The sequence below is a fragment of the Rana temporaria genome, chromosome 10, assembly GCF_905171775.1.
Source record: "Rana temporaria chromosome 10, aRanTem1.1, whole genome shotgun sequence".
NCBI lineage: Eukaryota > Metazoa > Chordata > Amphibia > Anura > Ranidae > Rana > Rana temporaria.
In genome coordinates, this window is record NC_053498.1 from 8,568,141 (window position 1) to 8,588,803 (window position 20,663).

The 20,663-nt window shown below is 45.2% G+C and overlaps 1 protein-coding gene and 1 long non-coding RNA gene across 6 annotated transcripts in view; both read right to left on the reverse strand.

Moving 5' to 3' along the window:
- The window catches only part of LOC120916274 (von Willebrand factor-like), a 74,231-nt gene that overhangs the window by 9,866 nt on the left and 43,702 nt on the right, over positions 1-20,663 (reverse strand). Inside the window, exon 1 of one of the 5 annotated variants that reach the window (XM_040327151.1) lies at positions 3,285-3,356. The exons of the other annotated variants lie outside the window; for them this stretch is intronic. Within the exon in view, the coding sequence (XP_040183085.1) occupies positions 3,285-3,341 (57 nt within the window). The 5' untranslated portion in view covers positions 3,342-3,356. Of the gene's footprint in view, positions 1-3,284; positions 3,357-20,663 lie in introns of those variants that run through there. 5 annotated transcript variants of the gene reach the window in all.
- LOC120916278 lies at positions 7,524-13,968 on the reverse strand. The gene is made up of 4 exons (XR_005743979.1): positions 13,811-13,968; positions 12,023-12,107; positions 9,282-9,314; positions 7,524-7,781 (listed from the first exon to the last, which is right to left on the reverse strand). It is a non-coding gene; the product is annotated as an uncharacterized LOC120916278 (long non-coding RNA).

Below are 20,663 nucleotides of genomic sequence, written 5' to 3' on the forward strand. Positions count from 1 at the left end.
TCCTGTATTCCTGCACTCTAGCAATGGCTGCATGGCATATCCAGATGGTGACAACAGTGGACCACCTCTGCACCCAATGTACTGAAGCAGCCTCTTGTAGTCTCCACCATCAGGGTGACAATGCTGGGCAGGGCCGTCTTTAAGGCAGGGCAAAAGGGGGCAGCTGCCCTGGGCCCTGTCATTGTTGTGGGGCGCAAAGCAGCTGCCTCATGCTTGCCAACTATCCCAGTTTAAATTCCCTTGTCCCTTGAGGTTTGAGTCCTGTGCTGTGTCCTGATATCTCAGTGTGAAGTGCTGCTACTAATGCTGCCCGGCTCTGCCCTATTGTTGTGTACAGATGACTCACCTGCAGACCCTGTGTTTACATGTAAATAACCGTCATTCATATGTAAACAACGGGAGCATTCCTATGTAAATAGCGACAGGATTCATATGTAAAGAGCTGAGGCCGGCGGCATTTATATGTAAATAAAGGCGGAAAATTCATATGTATATCATGTCCCTCTGCAGTGAGGAGATGATGTGCTGTAACCTCTAGCAACCAATCAGTGAGCAGTATCACTGCACAGTAATCTCTAGCAAGCAATCAACAAGAAGAAATCATGTGCTGTAACCTCTAGCAATTAATCAGTGAGCCGTAATGTGTGCTGTAACCTCTAGCAACCGATCAGTGAGCAGTATCACTGTACAGTAATCTCTAGCAAGCAATCAACAAGAAGAAATCATGTGTTGTAACCTCTAGCAACCGATCAGTGAGCAGTATTACTGTACAGCAATCTCTAGCAAGTAATCAACAAGAAGAAATCATGTGCTGTAACCTCTAGCAACTAATCAGTGAGCAGTATTACTGTACAGCAATCTCTAGCAACCAATCAACAAGAACAAATCATGTGCTGTATCCTCTAGCAACCGATCAGTGAGCAGTATCACTGTACAGCAATCTCTAGCAAGAAACCAATGAGAAGAAATCATGTGCTGTAACCTCTAGCAACCAATCAGTTAGCAGTATAAGGCTTCATTTCCACTGGCGTTTTTACAGCCACTGTTGTTAGCCTTTTTACAGCTTAAAAACGCCTGTCCATGTTTATTTTGTAAAAAAAAAAAAAAAAAGCGTTTGTGCGCGTTTTTGAGCGTTTTTGAGCGTTTTTTAATGTCTGGCGTTTTTACAGCACTATTGCTGGAGCCACAGAACGCACTGGTCCTGGTTTTTTTTTTACAGCTCAAAAACGCCTATGCCATTTGCAGCTCAAAAACGCCTATGTGGGCATGATGCCAAAGAATAACATGGACAGGCGTTTTTAAGCTGTAAAAAACGCTCAGAAAAGTGGCTGTAAAAACGCCAGTGGAAATGAAGCCTTACTGTACAGCAATCTCTAGCAAGCAAACAACAAGAAGAAATCATGTGGTGTAACCTCTAGCAACTAAGCAGTGAGCCGTAATGTGTGCTGTAACCTCTAGCAGCCAGTAAGTGGTAACGATATTCTGTAACCTCTAGCAACCAATCGCATTCGCTGCCTGATCTGATACAGTAAACTGATTTTAAGTCTAGCTGATATTTATTATATGTTTTTTTTTTTTTTGCCCATGGTCCAATCAACATTAAAGACGGCCCTGACGCTGGAGCACAATTGGGAAGCCGGGACAGAGCGTTGTCACCCTATAGCAGGAAGGGCCTGAGCCTCGTGGATTGGTGACAATTTACATTGTATTTTGTGTTATTGGAAGAATATATTATAGAACAAAACATGTTGATCTGTGTTTATTATAACATTGTAAACTTATCAGCTCTTATCCCGACTAAAATGATACTATTTATGTAAATATGGATGCTTCTATTTTGTAATAGTATATGATGACATACAATGTTTCTCAATAAACAGTTTCTAAACAAGCAAAAAAAAAAAAACTCATATGTTACGATACAAACAAAGCTGTAATGTCACACACTAATGTTGGACGAGAAGGCCTGGCTCACAGTCTCCACTTTAATTCATCCCAAAGGTGTTCTATCAGGTTGTGGTCAGGACTCTGTGCAGGCCAGTCACATTCCTCCACCCCAAACTCACTCATCCATGTCTTTATGGACCTTGCTTTGTGCACTGGTGGGCAGTCATGTTGGAACAGGAAGGGACCGTCCCCCAAACTGTTCCCACAAAGTTGGGAGCATGAAATTGTCCAAAATGTCTTGGTATGCTGACGCCTTAAGAGTTCCCTTCACTGGAACTAAGGGGCCAAACCCAACCCCTGAAAAACAACACCACACCATAATCCCCCCTCCCCCGCACCATAATCCCCCCTCCACCAAATGATTTGGAGGGATGGGCCAATACTTTTGGCAATATAGTGTGGATGAGGGTGGAGGAACTTGACTGGCCTGCCCTCAACCCGATAGAACACCTTTGGGATGAATTAGAGCGGAGACTGTGAGCCAGGCCTTCTCGCCAGGGGAGGGCTGGGCCAGGGGGCAGGGTGGCAATTGCCTCCCAGGCTGCCCTGACTTATGTTCAAAAGGTCGACCGCTAGCTGTTGCATTCCGGGAGTTGTAGTCTACGCTGAAGCTCCCAGTGGGTGGAAAACAGAGCAGCGCAGAGGAAACTACAACTCCCGGAGACTGGATTTTTTTTGGAAGCAGGCAGAGGCAGGGTGTCCCAGGGAGTCGGGACGCAGGGCTGGGCGCTGGCTGCAACTTGACCCCAGGGCCAGGAGCATTACCCCCCCCAGGAGGCTGTGGCGTGCAAGGACCTGCTGAGATCACTGGGGTGAGACCCTGAAGCCCATAGCTGACCCCCCCCCCCATACCTCCCATGTAACCTGCCCCAGTGATCGATCAGGCTGCATTGGTGGGCACTGGAGTTGGCTGCACTGGTGAGGCTGCATTGAAAAACCAGATGGGCCATAGATGGTGAGCTGATTTGGCGGTTCAATGGCCACTTGACTGAACTTGCCCCCCAGGCCTAAGGCTGCCAACCCCCCCCCCCCCCCTGCTTCTCGCTCAACATCAGTGTCTGACCTCACAAATGAGCTTCTGAAAGAATGGTCAAACATTCCCATAGACACCCTCCTAAACCTTGTGGACGGCCTTCCAGTCTTTGTGTTATAGCTGCAAAGGGCGGGGCCAACTCAATACTGAACCCTACGGACTAAGACGCCAATAAAGTTCAAGTGCGTGTAAAGGCAGGTGTCCCAATACTTTTGACAACAAAGTGTATATCAGAAATATAAGTTGATGTGTGAAGCCTCTGGTAAGGAGTGGAAAACTCTGAATATCTGGCTGTGACACTGACCTGCGTGGTGTAGTAGTAGTCGGCGGGTCCTGTAGCAAGTATGGTCGGGTTCTGCATTATATAGGGTGAGGGGAGGAGATCATATAGGAGACGGGTGTGGCACAGGAATTAATTCCGAGTTCTCTGCATGTATTTTTTATTTTCATTGTTGAAAGATTTACATGATAATAACTTTGACGTCAGAATCCCAGGTAATGAATATCAATGAGGAAACACAGGGCACTGATAATTGGTAGGTTGGCATGCTATGGCGTCTCAATGTCTTTTAATTGGGTTCTTCCTTGTCCTTCCAAACAGCGCCCTCTGGAATCCAGCTGATTCACTTCTTTCATCATCCATTGGAGATCCATGAATAAATTTCCAACATGTCTCAATGTGCAGCAACATCTCCACTTTTTACCACTCGGGGTTCATTCAGACAGGTACTCGCCACCCCTCGAAAAAGTGACCCACGGTGGAGAGTGGTAGACAAATGGCTGGTAGGTGATAAGTTGTCTTCTCACTGCCTGTTTGAACCCTGAATAAGCTGTTTTAGTGCTTCATACTATTGCTTTGGGCAGGGATGGACTGGCCATTGGGACTACAGGGAGTTTCCCAGTGGGCCGGCTTCAGCGACAGTCGACAGCCGCCCCCCTCCGCTCCTCTGTCTCTCCCTTCCTGCAGCGCCCACCTTCTCTCCCTCCCCGCAGCGCTTACCTGGGGGGAACAAAGAAGCAGGGGGAGGACCAGAGGAGCAGGGGGGACGACGGAGGAGCATGGGGGGAGGGGACAGACAGCTGACTCAACAGCTATGGCCTGGGAGTTTCTAATTTCTTCCTAATCTTGTCCCATGGGGGGGGGGGGGGCACCAAACTGATTCTTTGCCCCGGGTGAAATAATGTCTAGCCTCCCCACTGGTACTGCCTATAAGAGTACCAGTACCAGCCATTCTACTCTAATAAAGTAGAACAGCTAGTGAAGGGGGAGAGGGGGCTTGGGTGGCCGGGGAAGCGGGAGTTGTCCGGCCGCCATGGGAGAGACCTGTCAAAGTGGGCCAGTCTGGATGAAGTCCAGGGCCAAATTTTTGTCCCAGTCCAGCCCTGGCTTTGGGCAATCTGTATGATCCTTTGTGTGTACATGGGGTAGTTCCTGGTGACCACGTCTACCCCCTGGTGGATAGGGAATGAGCACCTGGATCTGATTTGTAACTATGGACGATTTATACCTCTGTGCATCTAAAATTGTGAGTGGGCGTTAGTACTATGCTTATGCCAGGAAGATCCTGCCAGTAAAAGGCGTTCTGAAGTTACTGGTGCGCGACCGCGGTGCCAATGCGCATGCGCGTGCGCACGCACCCACTAACACCAGGCAGGCTCTTTAAACCAGACTGACACTCTGGGACTTTGCTGTCTGCTCTACAGCGTTACGTGTGATCCTGAAACCTGTTCCAGTTCTAACCCGGCTTGCTCCTGACCATTCCGGCCATCCGCCTGCATCTCACCCTGGCCTGTCTGACCTCTCTTCTGCCTGCTCCTCTGGGCCTTTCTACCGTCCGTCTGATAACTGACCCGGCTTGCTTGACCCACCAGTTCCAGTCTGCTGCACCTATCTGCTGATCCAGCTTGTTCCAGGTTCCAGTCTGCTGCTCCAGAGGACCTCCGACCGGCCGGTACAGGGTCCCCAAAATCACCGGAGAAATTATCGTTTAACATGGGAGTCTATGGAAGGGGTTCCCAGATTTGAAAAATCGGTGCTCCCCGGCCGTAGGTCCCCCAGACAACAAACGTTGCACACTTGTAGAGGAGAAATGGGGCTACATGTGTGCCAAGTACCGGGTCCAAAGGACCTACGACCGGCCGGTACAGGGTCCCCAAATTTACCGGAGAAATTACTGTTTAACATGGAAGTCTATGGAAGGGGTTTCCAGATTTGAAAAATCGGTGCTCCCCGGCTGTAGGTCCCCTAGACAACAAACGTTGCACACCTGTAGAGGAGAAATGGGGCTGCATGTGTGCCAAGACCTGGGTCCAGAGGACTTACGACCGGCCGGTACAGGGTCCCCAAATTACCAGAGAAATTACCATTTAACATTGGAGTCTATGGAAGGGGTTCCCAGATTTGAAAAATCAGTGCTCCCCGGCCGTAGGTCCCACAGACAACAAACGTTGCACACTTGTAGAGGAGAAATGGGTCTACATGTGTGCCAAGACCCGGGTCCAGAGGACCTACGAGCATCCGATACGGGGTCCCCAAAATCACCGGAGAAATTACCGTTTAACATAGGAGTCTATGGAAGGGGTTCCCAGATTTGAAATAATCGGTGCTCCCCGGCCGTAGGTCCTCCAGACAACAAGCGTTGCACACTTGTAGAGGAGAAATGGGGCTACATGTGTGCCAAGATCCGGGTCCAGAGGACCTACGACCGGCCGGTACAGGGTCCCCAAATTTACCAGAGAAATTACAGTTTAACATTGGAGTCTATGAAAGGGGTTCCTAGATTTGAAAAATCGGTGCTCCCCGGCCAACAAACTTTGCACACTTGTAAAGGAAGTGTGAGACCAAATGTGTGCCAAGTACCGGGTCCTCAAAGTCCGGGAGATCAGGTGCAAAAAGGTGACTCAATATAAGCCGAGGGGGGCATTTTCAGCACAAAAAATTGTGTGATTTATTTGCATCATACTTTGTATCATCATACCCATTTACTCTGCACAAAATCCGACCCACAAAATCCCATAGTGATGAACTTACACACCCAGAATTTCCATATGTACATTGTGTGCCAATACCATGTGACCATTGTGTGCCAATACCATGTGACCATTGTGTGCCAATACCATGTGACCATTGTGTGCCCATACCACGTGACCATTGTGTGCCAATACCACGTGACCATTGTGTGCCCTTACCACGTGACCATTGTGTGCCCTTACCACGTGACCATTGTGTGCCCATACCACGTGACCATTGTGTGCCAATACCACGTGACCATTGTGTGCCAATACCATGTGACCATTGTGTGCCCATACCATGTGAACATTGTGTTCTGCACTGCTATATTATCATATAATTTGGGGAGTTCTCCCGATTTCTTCACTTTTAAATGCATTACACAATAAAAAAGAAACAATGGTATTAAATAATCCATCATACCCTAATTAGGTCACTCTTTATTAGTCTGAGCATCAGCGAAGAAAAATGTCAGTTTGGGGTGGAGGAACTTGACTGGCCTGCACAGATTCCTGACCTCAACCCCACAGAACACATCTGGGATGAATTCGAGCAGAGACTGCCAGCCAGGCCTTCTCGTCCAACATCAGTGCCTGACCTCACAAATGCTCTTCTGGAAGAATGGTCAAACATTCCCATAGACACCCTCCTAAACCTTGTGAACGGCCTTCCCAGAAGAGTTGAAGCTGTTATAGCTGCAAAGGGCGGGGCCAACTCAATATTGAACCCTACAGACTAAAACTTTGATGCCAAAGGTGCGTGTAAAGGCAGGCGTCCCAATACTTTTGGTAATATAGTATATATCTCCACTTTAGCCCTGGTTCACACTGGTGCGTTTTTGACATGCGATTTGGCAGGTCAAAACGGCAGTATTTGCCGCAAATTGCCGGCAATGGCACCGTCCTAATCAGTGCGACGCCCCATCGGCGGCGCTGCACCGATTTCAAAAAGTAGTTCCTGTACTACTTTTTTGCCATTTCGGCCCGCGATATATATATAAATAAATATATAAATATATATATAAAAATAATAATAATAATAATTTTTTTTTTATATATTTATTAAAAAAAATATTTTTTATTATTATTATATATTTTTTTTTTTAACCGAATGAGTGATATATCACATAGCGCTGCCTTTGTTTATTTAAAATGTTTACTATACACTGTTTGCCGCATTTTTCACAAATTGGTATGCCCAACATTAAAACATATACATGTCTACATATTTAAAAAGAAAATATTAAATTATAAATTAATGCAACTACATCGCAGTAGTAGTAAAAGGACCGCAGTCTGTCTTTATAAAGTATATACACACACACAGTATAAATTTTAGATATTTATTATTTCTTGTTATTTTAATATATATATATATATATATATATATATATATATATATATATATATATATATATATATATATATATATATATTTATCAGAGAGAGATATATATATATATATATATATATATATATATATATTTTTTTTTTTTTTTATGCAACTGCTACAAGTACCACAGTCTGTCTATTCTTAGCTTCCTGTAATCTTCTCCGTATCGCAGGTTCTCAGAGGGAGGGTCCGCGCTTTAACCTGTTGAGTTACAGGGGACACACGTGGTCTTGTTACTCCCCTCAAATGTGAATCCAGGCTTACAGAAACAGCCAATCTTACACTGATCGATGCACATTTCGCCTAGTTTAATTTTTTCACACATCATGGAACAGGGACTTCCACATTCATAATATATTTGATCCGGTGGGCACTCACTGTCAGTGTTAGTGTCAGGGACTGAAAAAGTAAAAAAAATAAAATAATAATAATAATGATATTTTAGACCAGCAAGATAAGCTTTGCAAATATACATACATATAGAAAAACAGTGGTGGTGCGTCCCTAAAGGGCGCAGGAGCGCCGCCCCCCTCTCTCCTGCACTGCTCTATCACCAAAAGATAGATTCATGCAATGCATGAATCTATCTATTGTCGCCGCTGACACCCCCTATTCAGGTGTCCGGACCCTTTTTGGGAGCAGGGCACCTGAATTACAGCGGCGGGGGAGTTTTTTGGAAGCGCCTGATTAGAGCCATCAAAAAAGTGAACAGCGGGCGCCATGCTGGGCGTTCGCTGTTTACTCAGCTGTGTGTTAGCAATGTGAAGGAATTTGCTTTGCCAACACTGGACCGCCTCTCAGCCAATCAGGTTGCTGGGTCTGTTACCGGTAACACCTGATTGGCTGAAACGTCAGGCGCTGTGATTGGATGATTGAGAGAGGATGGAAGAAGACATGGAGGACGTGCAGGAGACCTCCGCTGACCCGCTCCTAGACAGGTAAGTGCCGGGCAGCAGCTGATGGGGCACAGCAGCGGCAATTGATGGGCACACTGGCAGCATCTGATGGGGCACAGTAGCGGCAGTTGATCGGCACACTGGCAGCATTTAATGGGGCACAGTGGAGGCAATTGATGGGGACACTGGCAGCATTTGATGGGGCACAGAAGAGGCAATTGATGGGCACACTGGCAGCATTTGATGGGGCACAGTAGAGGCAATTGATGGGCACACTGGCAGCATTTGATGGGGCACAGTAGAGGCAATTGATGGGCACACTGGCAGCATTTGATGGGGCACAGTAGAGGCAATTGATGGGCACACTGGCAGCATTTGATGGGGCACAGTAGAGGCAATTGATGGGCACACTGGCAGCATTTGATGGGGCACAGTAGAGGCAATTGATGGGCACACTGGCAGCATTTGATGGGGCACAGTAGAGGCAATTGATGGGCACACTGGCAGCATTTGATGGGGCACAGTAGAGGCAATTGATGGGCACACTGGTGACAATTGATGGGTACAGTGTCAGCACTTGATGGGTACAGTGGCTGCGTTCTAAGGCGCAGTGGCAGCAATTTATGGGTACAGTGGCTTTGTTTGGCACAATAGCTGCGTTTGATGGGCACAGTGGCTGCATTTTTTTTTTCAGTTGCTGTGTGAGCTTTTGTGGCCCTGGGGTTATTATTACCTTAATGTTACACCCAGTGGCAGACACTACGGCCAAGGGGCCCCTGTATATAACCAACTTTGGGGTCCCCATTAAACATACTGGCCAGGTAAGAACACTTATCATTACTTGTGTATCTATTGACATCAAGACAGAAGAGAGCCCCTACCCACCTGACCCACATCTAGTATAAAGGGGCCACAAATGCTATCCCCAATGGCATTTTCACCCCCCCCCCTCCCCCGTGTTACACCATTGTCTTCTAGGAAGGGATTTTATTTTTTTACATACCTGGTCCAGCATGTGTTAGTATGAAGGAAACGCCTGAAAAAAATATAAATAAAAAAAAGGAATTTATTAACCAATTAAATAAATCTATATATTTTTAAATATTCTTCTATTTTTCATTTTGGGGAGGGGGTTCAAAGGTGTCCCCATTGAAATATTTGGGTTTCCCATCACCGTGAAACACAGGTGGGGTGGATCCAGGCGACAATGAAACCGGGCTCAGGGGGAGCCGCTGCACAGTGTGTTCCTGCAACCAGGAATGTGGGGGGGGGGGGGGGGATTATAACTTGACCCCAATGCTGAGGGGGGGGTTACTATTCTCATTGATGGGAGGTTGGGGATCTATTATTACTCCCAGTAACTCTAACCCTAACTCCAATGCAAGAGGGAGGTTTTTATTACTCTTATTAACCCCAATACTGGGGGGGGGGGGCTTTAATGACTACTTCTGACCCAAACACAAAGGGAAAAAGGTGCCCCAGTTCCACGAAAGGGGGGCTTTTTTTACTCCCTCCTACCCCAATGCCCCAATTACTCCCTCCAACCCCAAGGTAGGGGGTGTCTTTTATTACTCCTATTGTTCCCAATGCCAGAGGGAGGTGGGGGCTCTATTATTACTTCCAGTAACCCAAATTCCAATGCCAGGGGGAGAGGAGTGTTTTATTACTCGTACTAACCCCAATGCTGGGGGTCCTTTAAATACCCCTTCTGACCCCAACACAAGGGGAGAAAGGGGCCCCAATTCTGGTGGAGGAGGTCTTTTATCACTCCCACTGACCCCAATGCTGGGGGATTTTTATTACGGTACTCTCTTAGACACGAGTGCCATGAGATATTTTATTTTATGACACCCCAAAGCTTGGGGTGGGGGTTCTTACATATACCCAATGCTGGGGGACTTTTATCACTCTCACTGACCCCAATCCTGGATGAGGAGTTAGTCTTCTATTTATTCTACTGTCCCCAATGCTCTGGGGCCTTTATTACTTCTATTGATACCAATGCCTCGGGGGGGTACATTTTTTACTTCCACTGACCCCTATGCTGGGGAGGGGGATTTTATCATATACTGTATACCCACTGACTCCAATGCTGGGGGGGGGATATTTTATTACTAAGGCGGACTTCCATTACTCCCACTGACCCCAGTGGCAGGTTTATTCCTGCCACTGTCACCAATGCTCGGGCACCACTTGGACCACTCCAACTAACTTCTGATGCTGGGGCATAGACTTCAATGTAAAACCTTAAAAGTCGCACCTGCAGGATATACATGCGACTTGTGTGCAACTTTGTAAAGCACAAACAGTCACGAAGTATGCTTTTTGACCCCTGCCCCGGCCCATCTACAGAGAAGCCCCTCCCGAGCAAATTGACCTGACAAAGTCTCCTTTCTGCAAGAGAAATGAGCTCTAACCTTAAACATAGCCTATCCCTAGCCCTAAACCCAACCCTAGCCATAACCCTAATAGCCATAACCCTAACCCTAGCCACAACCTAAATCTTAGCCTAACCCTAGCCATAACCCTAGCCTTACTCGCACCCTAGCCTAGCCATAATCCTAACCCTATCCTAACCCAAACCCTATCCCTAGCATAAGTCTAGCCATAGCCCTAACCCTAGCCTAACCATAGCCATAACCCAAACCCAAGCCTAACCTAGCCATAACCCAAACCCTAGCCATAACCCTAGCAATAACCCTAGTCATAACCCAAAATCTAGCCATAGCCCTAGCAATAACCCAAACCATAGCCTACCGCTAGCCATAACCCTAACCCTAGCCATATCACAAACTCTATCCTAGCCCTAGTCATAACCCTTACCCTAGACCAGGGATCTCCAAACTATGGCCCTCCAGCTGTTGCATAACTACACATCCTATGAGGCATTGTAAAACTCTGACATTTACAGACAGGACTAGGCATGATGGGAATTGTAGTTCCTAAACAACTAGAGGGCCATAGTTTGGAGACCCCTGTCCTAGACTAACCCTACCCTAACCCTAATCCTAGCCTAACCATAGCCATAACCCGAAGCCTAGCCTAATCCAAGACTTAACCCAAACTCTAGCCTAGCCAGGGGCGGACTGACAACTCATGGGGCCCCCAGGCAATAGAAGACTATGGGGCCCCCGGGCTTACAGATGGCCACCACGCCAGGAGGCAGTGCAGAGGCGGGGCAGCTGAAATCTCTGGATTTTCACATCAAAAGCATGTCGGTTTCGGACATATCAGGGACAGATGTAAAAGAAACACAGATTTTTACATACTGTCCCTGGTTTTACTGAGCCTGGCAACCCTGATGGGACCCCCTAGTGGCATTGGGCCCTCGGGCAGTGCCCGAGTGACTCAATGGTCAGTCCGCCCCTGAGCCTAGCCATAACCCTAGCCCAGTGATGGCAAACCTTGGCTCCCCAGATGTTTTGGAACTACATTTCCCATGATGCTCAACTATACCACAGAGTGCATGAGCATCATGGGAAATGTAGTTCCAAAACATCTGGGGTGCCAAGGGTTCACCATCACTACCCTAGCCTAACCCTAGCCATCACTGCTTCAAAAAAAAAAAGGAATTGTGTCACACCATGTATGTTATCATTGGTCAAAGCCGAAGTCGTACTCATCCCAAAATCGCATAAAAATGGCATCAAACTCAAATCAAGTCGCACTGGAAATGACACAATTTTGAAGTCGCACAAGTGTTAATGAAGTCTAAATCAGACTTTACAAATGATTTCTACTCACCAATCAATACCATCAGGAATCCAGAGGACGGCCCCATGATCACCAAGAGTTTATCAGTTGTTGTAACAAAGAGAAAGGACGAGTCCTACAGATGAATCACAGACATGTATATGAACATCCATATAACAATATACAACACGATTATGTAATCACACTCTTAAACAAACTAACTGGGGTTATAATAATTCCCTACTCTATAAAAGAAAAAAGTTTTGTCTTTGGATATGCTTCAGATTCACCCATTTTCACCTTTTTGTCATCCTGTGTTACATTACAGTAACAGTGTTGCTGATCTCCCGCACAGTGTTGCCAACCTACCAGATTGAAATTTACTGGCGCAGCTACGTTTTTACTGGCATTTCACAAAAGTTACTAAATTACATTTTTAGGTGCAAATTTCAGTATTTAGGCCGCAAACAAGTACACTGGGCAAATAGCAATGTGATTTAAGGGAGATATTAAGGTAAAAATATATATATATTTTTGTTATTTTCTATATAATAAGGGCAAATTATTTAATCACATCACCCCCTGCTTCCATCCCCCTCTGCCACCAACACCCCCTGCCTTCACCCCCTCTGCAGTGCCACAATCTCCCTCTGCCTCCAATCTCCCCCAGGCCCCCTGCCTCCAATCATCCCCTGCCTCCATCGTCCCCTGCCTCCAACCCCTCTGCGGTGCCACCAACAACCCCTGTCTCCATCTCCCACCCTCTGCGGTGCCACCATCCCCCTCTGCGGTGCCACCAACACCCCCTGCCTCCAATAACCCCCTGACACTAACACCCCCTGCCTCCATTGCCCCCTGCCTCCACCCCCCTCTGCAGTGACACCGCAGCCACCATCACCCCCTGCCTCCAATCACCCCCTGCGACTAACACCCCCTGCCTCCTATCAAACCCTGCCTCCATTGCCCTCTGCAGTGCCACCGCAGCCACCATCACCCCTGCCTCCAATCTCCATGCGCATTTCCAAGATGAACCAATCTCGGCTATTTTTACTGGCACATTCCCGCAAACATTTACCAACAGGGGAAAAAGTGCCCGTTTTTACGAACTGTCCGTAAAAATACGGACGGTTGGCAACACTGCCACTAACACCCTCTGCCTCCAATCTCCCCCTGCCTCCAATCTCCCCCTGCCTTCATTGCTCCCTGCCTCTATCCCCCTCTGCGGTGCCACCGCAGCCACCATCACCCCCTGCCTCCAATCACCAATGCGCAGTTCCAAGCCAAAGCGATCTCGGCTATTTTTACTGGCACATTTCCGCAACCACGGACATTTACGAACGGGGGGAAAAAGTGCCAGTTTTTATGAACTGTCCGTAAAAATACAGACGGTTGGCAACACTGTTCCCGCAGCCTCTTTGCAAGCATTTCCTGCCTACATGCACCCCAGCAACGGCCACATGGTATTTCTCAGGGTGGGTTTCCTGGTGGTGACAGCAGTGGACCATGAATGTGTAGGAAAAGCCTCTTCCCTCTTGTAGTCTCCACCAGAAGCCCATGTGACAGGGTGACAACGCAGGAGCCAGGGACAAAGCGTTGTCACCCCCCATACCAGGAAGTGCCTGAACAAGGCCGGCTCAACAGGGATTATTTTGATCAAATCTGCAGATATTTAATGTGGATTTTGCCATTGGGAAAAAATGCAAAAACATGTTAAAGCTTACCGAAAAAAAAATCATGAAAGAAAGCTGTGAAATAAAGTTTAAATAAATATATCTCAGAAATAATAAGTTGATGAGTCAGTAGTTAGAAAATGAGGGAATATCTGGCTGTGACACTGACCTGTGTGGGGTAGTAGTAGTCAGCGGGTCCTGTATCAGGTATGGCCGGGTTCAGAATTATATAGGATGAGGGGAGGAGGTGTGTCCATACAGGAGATGGCTGCTTGTAGGATTTGCATGAATGTACACATAATATTTACTTTGGCGTCAGCGTTCAGATAGAAAGTGCCAATAAGGAAGCCCAGGGCACAGAACACTCAGCTCTGTAATGAATAGGTTGGATGTCTCAATACCATTTAATTGGGCTCTTCCTTATCCTTGTATTAATTAGATCTAAAAATTCAGCTGACCCGCTTCTTCCATTCTTAACTCTATCCTAGCTTTACAGATCTCCGACATAAAGAAATTCTGGCCATTTTTTGCTTTAATAGGCTGATTTCCTTTATTTATATATATATATATTTATATATATATATATATATATATGGAAAATAGGGGGGGGGTACTCCTGCGCTAATCAGTGACAAGTGAAATTGATTTAAACAAATATTAAAAATAAAAGGTCAAAGCAGCAACATAAACATGTGATAATCATGAAACATACAAAAAACAGAAATAATAGTTGCGCTAAGTGAGACCATAAATGATGACAAAAAACATTAATATCACATGAGTGAAAAAAATGTATAAATAACCCCTTGACAGCAGTTGGCCTATACTGCAGTGCATCTGCTAGTAAAGATTTAACCACTAATCAAGTCAATAAGACATCTATGTGCAAGCACACAAAAAGATTTGGTAATAAAAAAGAAAATATAGTGTAACCTAAAGTGTCCCAAAGTGAAACAGCCAATAAGTACAACAATATCAGATGGCATCCATGTAAGAAATGATCAAACATTTGCGGAATTTTGCGGCCAAAATTCGCTATTCCGAATATTCGTATTTTTTCAAATTTATTTTTAAAACAGATCACATCCTATCGACGTCTAAAAGCATTGCTGGTATGATTAGAGACCCTGGGCCGAGTAGCTAAGCTGAGGCGATCCTTTTATGTTGCCGAATATTCGCAATCGCGAATATTCGATTTCCGAATATACGCGAATACTTTCTCCGCCCTTCTTTTGCATCAGAGCCAATCAGAGTTCTCCTACCACAGTTGTCAAAATTTCGCAATCAATTTCGCATTCGCATTAGCGAAATTTCGATAAAATATCACGAATATTCGATTTCCGAATATTCGCGAATACTTTCTCCGCCCTTCTTTTGCATCAGAGCCAATCAGAGTTCTCCTACCACAGTTGTCAAAATTTTGCAATCAATTTCGCATTAGCGAAATTTCGATAAAATATCACGAATATTTGCGAATACTTTCTCCGCCCTTCTTTTGCATCAGAGCCAATCAGAGTTCTCCTACCACAGTTGTCAAAATTTCGCAATCAATTTCGCATTAGCGAAATTTAGCAAAAATTTTTTTTTGATAAAATATCACGAATATTCTATTTTAGCGAATATTTCACGAATATTCGTCTATATATTCGTGATATATCGCGAAATCGAATATGGCGTATTCCGCTCAACACTAGTACTTATTGGCTGTTTCACTTTGGGACACTTTATGTTACACTATATTTTCTTTTTTATTACCAAATCTTTTTGTGTGCTTGCACATAGATGTCTTATTGACTTGATTAGTGGTTATATCTTTACTAGCAGATGCACTGCAGTATAGGCCAACTGCTGTCAAGGGGTTATTTATACATTTTTTTCACTCATGTGATATTAATGTTTTTTGTCATCATTTATGGTCTCACTTAGCGCAACTATTATTTCTGTTGTCTGTTGTTATATATATATATATATATATATATATATATATATATATATATATAATTATTTATTATTATTTATATATATATATATATATATAAATATAATATTTTCTTTTTAAATATGTAGAAATGTATATGTTTTAATGTTGGGCATACCAATTTGTGAAAAATGCGGCAAACAGCGTATAGTAAAAATTTTAAATAAACAAATGCAGCGCTATGTGATATATCACTCATTCGGTTAAGAAAAAAAAAAGAAATTATATATATATATCATTTTTTTATTATTTTTTGTAACCGAATGAGTGATATATCACATAGCGCTGCATTTGTTTATTTAAAATTTTTACTATACGCTGTTTGCCGCATTTTTCACAAATTGGTATGCCCAACATTAAAACATATACATTTCTACATATTTAAAAAGAAAATATTAAATTATAAATTAATGCAACTACTATCGCAGTAGTATTAAAAGGACCGCAGTCTGTCTTTATCGTATACAAAGTATATACACACACACAGTATAAATTTTAGATATTTATTATTTCTTGTTATTTAAAAAATATATATATATATATATATATATATATTTTTTTTTTTATTTTTTTTTATTAGAGAGATACATAGATATTTTTTTTATGCAACTGCTACAAGTACCACAGTCTGTCTTTTCTTAGCTTCCTGTAATCTTCTCCGTATCGCAGGTTCTCAGAGGGAGGGTCCGCGCTTTAACCTGTTGAGTTGCAGGGGACACATGTGGTCTTGTTACTCCCCTCAAATGTGAATCCAGGCTTACAGAAACAGCCAATCTTACACACAGTGGTGCACGGCTTGAGGTTGCGTGGGTCACTTTTGGCACACATCATGGAACAGGGACTTCCACATTCATAATATATTTGATCCGGTGGGCACTCACTGTCAGTGTTAGTGTCAGGGACTGAAAAAGTAAAAAAAAAAAATAATAATGATATTTTAGACCAGCAAGATAAACTTTAAATATAGACATAAATATAGGAGAACAGTGGCAGTGTGTCCATAAAGGGCGCAGGAGCGCCGCCCCCCTCTCTCCTGCACCGCTCTATCACCATAGATAGAATCATGCATTGCATGACTATCTATGGTCGCCGCTGACACCCCCTATTCAGGTGTCCGGCCCCTTTTTGGGAGCAGGGCACCTGAATTACAGCAGCGTTTTTTGGAAGCATCGGGTCTAATCGGCGCCCAAAAAAGTGAACAGCGGGCGACATGCTGGGCGTTCGCTGTTTACTCAGCTGTGTGTTAGCAAAGCGAAGGAATTTCTATTTGCTAACACTGAACCGCCTCTCAGCCAATCAGGTTGTCGGGTCTGTTACCGGTCACCGGATTAGCTGAAATGTCAGGCGCTGTGATTGGACGCTTGAGAGAGGACGGAAGAAGACATGGAGGACGTGCAGGAGACCGCCGCTGATCCGCTCTGAGACAGGTAACGCAGGGCTTTTTTTCAGGGGGAACTTGGGGGAACTCAGTTCCACCACCTCTGGCTCAGACCCTTTGGTGCCCGCTCACCACAATCACTTGTAAACACAGAAGTCTGGTTTCTGTGTTTACAAGTGACAGATCTACACTCTGTGTGTAACCCCCTGAACTCTACACTCTGTATGTAATGCAATCCTGGTATGTAATGCCCCTTTAAGACCCTTCTACTGTTTGTGAAATTTGAATGGGGTCGTGGTTGAGTTCCTGCACCTATTTTTTGAGAAAAAAAGCTCTGCGGGTAAGTGCCGGGCAACATCTGATGGGGCACAGTAGAGGCAATTGATCGGCACATTAGCAGCATTTGATGGGGCACAGTAGAGGCAATTGATGGGCACACTGGCAGAATTTGATGGGACACAGTGGTGGCAATTGATGGGTACAGTGGCAGCAATTTATGGGTACAGTGGCTGTGTTTGGCACAATAGCTGCGTTTGATGGGCATAGTGGCTGCATTTGATGTTTTTTTTTTTTTCAGTTTGTGCCCCCCCAAAAAATTGGCCTCCCTGCCTCCGGGGATTTTTTTAAATGTAAAATTTCAATTTGGTTCTTTGTGTGTCTGAAACACCGGCACCAAGATTTTACAAAATTGAGATTTCAAATTTTGGTAAATGTTGGTGGCTGGATCTCCACCTGCACATTCACAGCTCCTCCTATCTACTGCGTGAGCTTTTGTGGCCCTGGGGTTATTATTACCTTAATGTTACACCCAGTGGCAGACACTGGGGCCCCTGTATATAACCAACTTTGGGGTCCCCATTATACATACTGGCCAAGTAAGAACACTTATTATTACTTTTGTATCTATTGACATTAGGACAGAAGAGAGCCCCTACCCACCTGACCCACATCTAGTATAAAGGGGCTCCCAAAGTCACAGAGGGCCACAAATGCTATGCCCCATTGTATATTCACCCCCCCCCCATGTTACACCATCGTCTTCTAGGAAGGGATTTTATTTTTATACGTACCTGGTCCAGCATGTGTTAGTATGAAGGAAACACCTGAAAAAAAAAAAAAGAATTTATTAACCAATTAAATAAATCTATATATTTTTAAATATTCTTATATTTTTCTTTTTGTGGAGGGGGTTCAAAGGTGTCCCCATTGAAATATTTGGGTTTCCCATAACCGTGAAACCTAAATCTTAGCCTAACCCTAGCCATAACCCTAGCCTTACTCGAACCCTAGCCTAGCCATAATCCTAACCCTATCCTAACCTAAACCCTTTCCCTAGCATAAGTCTAGACATTAACCCAAACCCTATCCTAACCCAAACCCTATCCCTAGCATAAGTCTAGCCATAGCCATAGCCCTAACCCTAGCCTAACCATAGCCATAACCCGAACCCTAGCCTAACCATAGCCATAACCCAAACCCTAGCCATAACCCAAACCCTAGCCAATCCTAGCCATAACCCTAACCCTAGCCTAATCCTAACCCTAGCCATAACCCAACCCATAGCCCTAGCAATAACCCTAGCCATAACACAAAACCTAGCCATAGCCCTAGCAATAACCCAAACCATAGCCTACCGCTAGCCATAACCCTAACCCTAGCCATATCACAAACTCTATCCTAGCCCTAGTCATAACCCTTACCCTAGACCAGGGATCTCCAAACTATGGCCCTCCAGCTGTTGCAGAACTACACATCCTATGAGGCATTGTAAAACTCTGACATTTACAGACATGACTAGGCATGATGGGAATTTTAGTTCCTAAACAACTAGAGGACCATAGTTTGGAGAACCCTGTCCTAAACTAACCTTACCCTAACCCTAATCCTAGCCTAACCATAGCCATAACCTGAAGCCTAGCCTAATCCTAGCCTTAACCCAAACTCTAGCCTAGCCATAACCCTAGCCCAGTGATGGCAAACCTTGGCTCCCCAGATGTTTTGGAACTACATTTCCCCAATGATGCTCAACTATACCACAGAGTGCATGAGCATCATGGGAAATGTAGTTCCAAAACATCTGGGGTGCCAAGGGTTCACCATCACTACCCTAGCCTAACCCTAGCCATCACTGCTGCAAGAAAAAGAATTGTGTCACACCATGTATGTTATCATTGGTCAAAGCTGAAGTCGTACTCATCCCAAAATCGCTTAAAGATGGCATCAAACTCAAATCAAGTCGCACTGGAAATTACACAATTTTGAAGTCGCACAAGTGTTAATGAAGTCTAAATCAGACTTTACAAATGATTTCTACTCACCAATCAATACCATCAGGAATCCAGAGGACGGCCCCATGATCACCAAGAGTTTATCAGTTGTTGTAACAAAGAGAAAGGACGAGTCCTACAGATGAGACACAGACATGTATATGAACATCCATATAACAATATACAACACGATTATGTAATCACACTCTTAAACAAACTAACTGGGGTTATAATAATTCCCTAACTCTATAAAAGAAAAAAGTTTTGTCTTTAGATATACTTCAGATTCACCCATTTTCACCTTTTTGTCATCCTGTGGTACATTACAGTAACAGTGTTGCTGATCTCCCGCAGCCTCTTTGCAAGCATTTCCTGCCTACATGCACCCCAGCAACGGTTACATGGTATTTCTCAGGGTGGGTTTCCTGGTGGTGACAGCAGTGGACCATGAATGTGTAAATGTGTAGGAAAAGCCTCTTCCCTCTTGTAGTCTCCACCAGAAGCCCATGTGACAGGTAGGGTGACCAAAGGTCCCGGATTGCCCGCATTTTGCAGGTCTGTCCCGGGCACATTCCTTCCGGGACAATACAGTGTCCCGGAATGAATCTGACACAGCCACCCCCCCCCCCCCGGGCCAATCTGATGCCCCCAAAAAAGGCCACCACATCACCACTTTAACCACTGACAGTACTTGTCCTGGAGGAGCACAATGCCGCCCCCCTGCTTGTGATTGGAGAAATAATAAATCCCGCCTCTTGTGTCCAATCACTGTGCTGTGATTCGTTACAGCACAAGTTGATTTTTGGGAAGGGAGGGTGTCCCTGAATGGTAGTTTGGAAATGTGATCACCCTAGTGACAGGGTGACAACGCAGGAGCCAGGGACAGAGCGTTGTCACCCCCCCATACCAGGAAGTGCCTGAACAAGGCCGGCTCAACAGGGATTATTTTAATCAAATATTCAGATATTTAACCACTTCCCGACCGCCGCATGTATATGTACGTCCACAGAATGGCACGTACAGGCAAATGGGCGTACATGTACGTCCTTGCCTTCTAGCGGGTGGGGGGTCCGATCGGGACCCCCCTCCCCACCCGCTACCCCCCCCCCTCGGGGAGTGATCCGGGACGACGGCTATTTGTTTATAGCCGCTCCGTCGCGATCGCTCCCCGGAGCTGAAGAACGGGGAGAGCCGTATGTAAACACGGCTTCCCCGTGCTTCACTGTGGCGGCGTATCGATCGAGTGATCCCTTTTATAGGGAGACACGATCGATGATGTCAGTCCTACAGCCACACCCCCCTACAGTTGTAAACACACACTAGGTGAACCCTAACTCCTACAGAGCCCCCTGTGGTTAACTCCCAAACTGCAACTGTCATTTTCACAATAAACAATGCA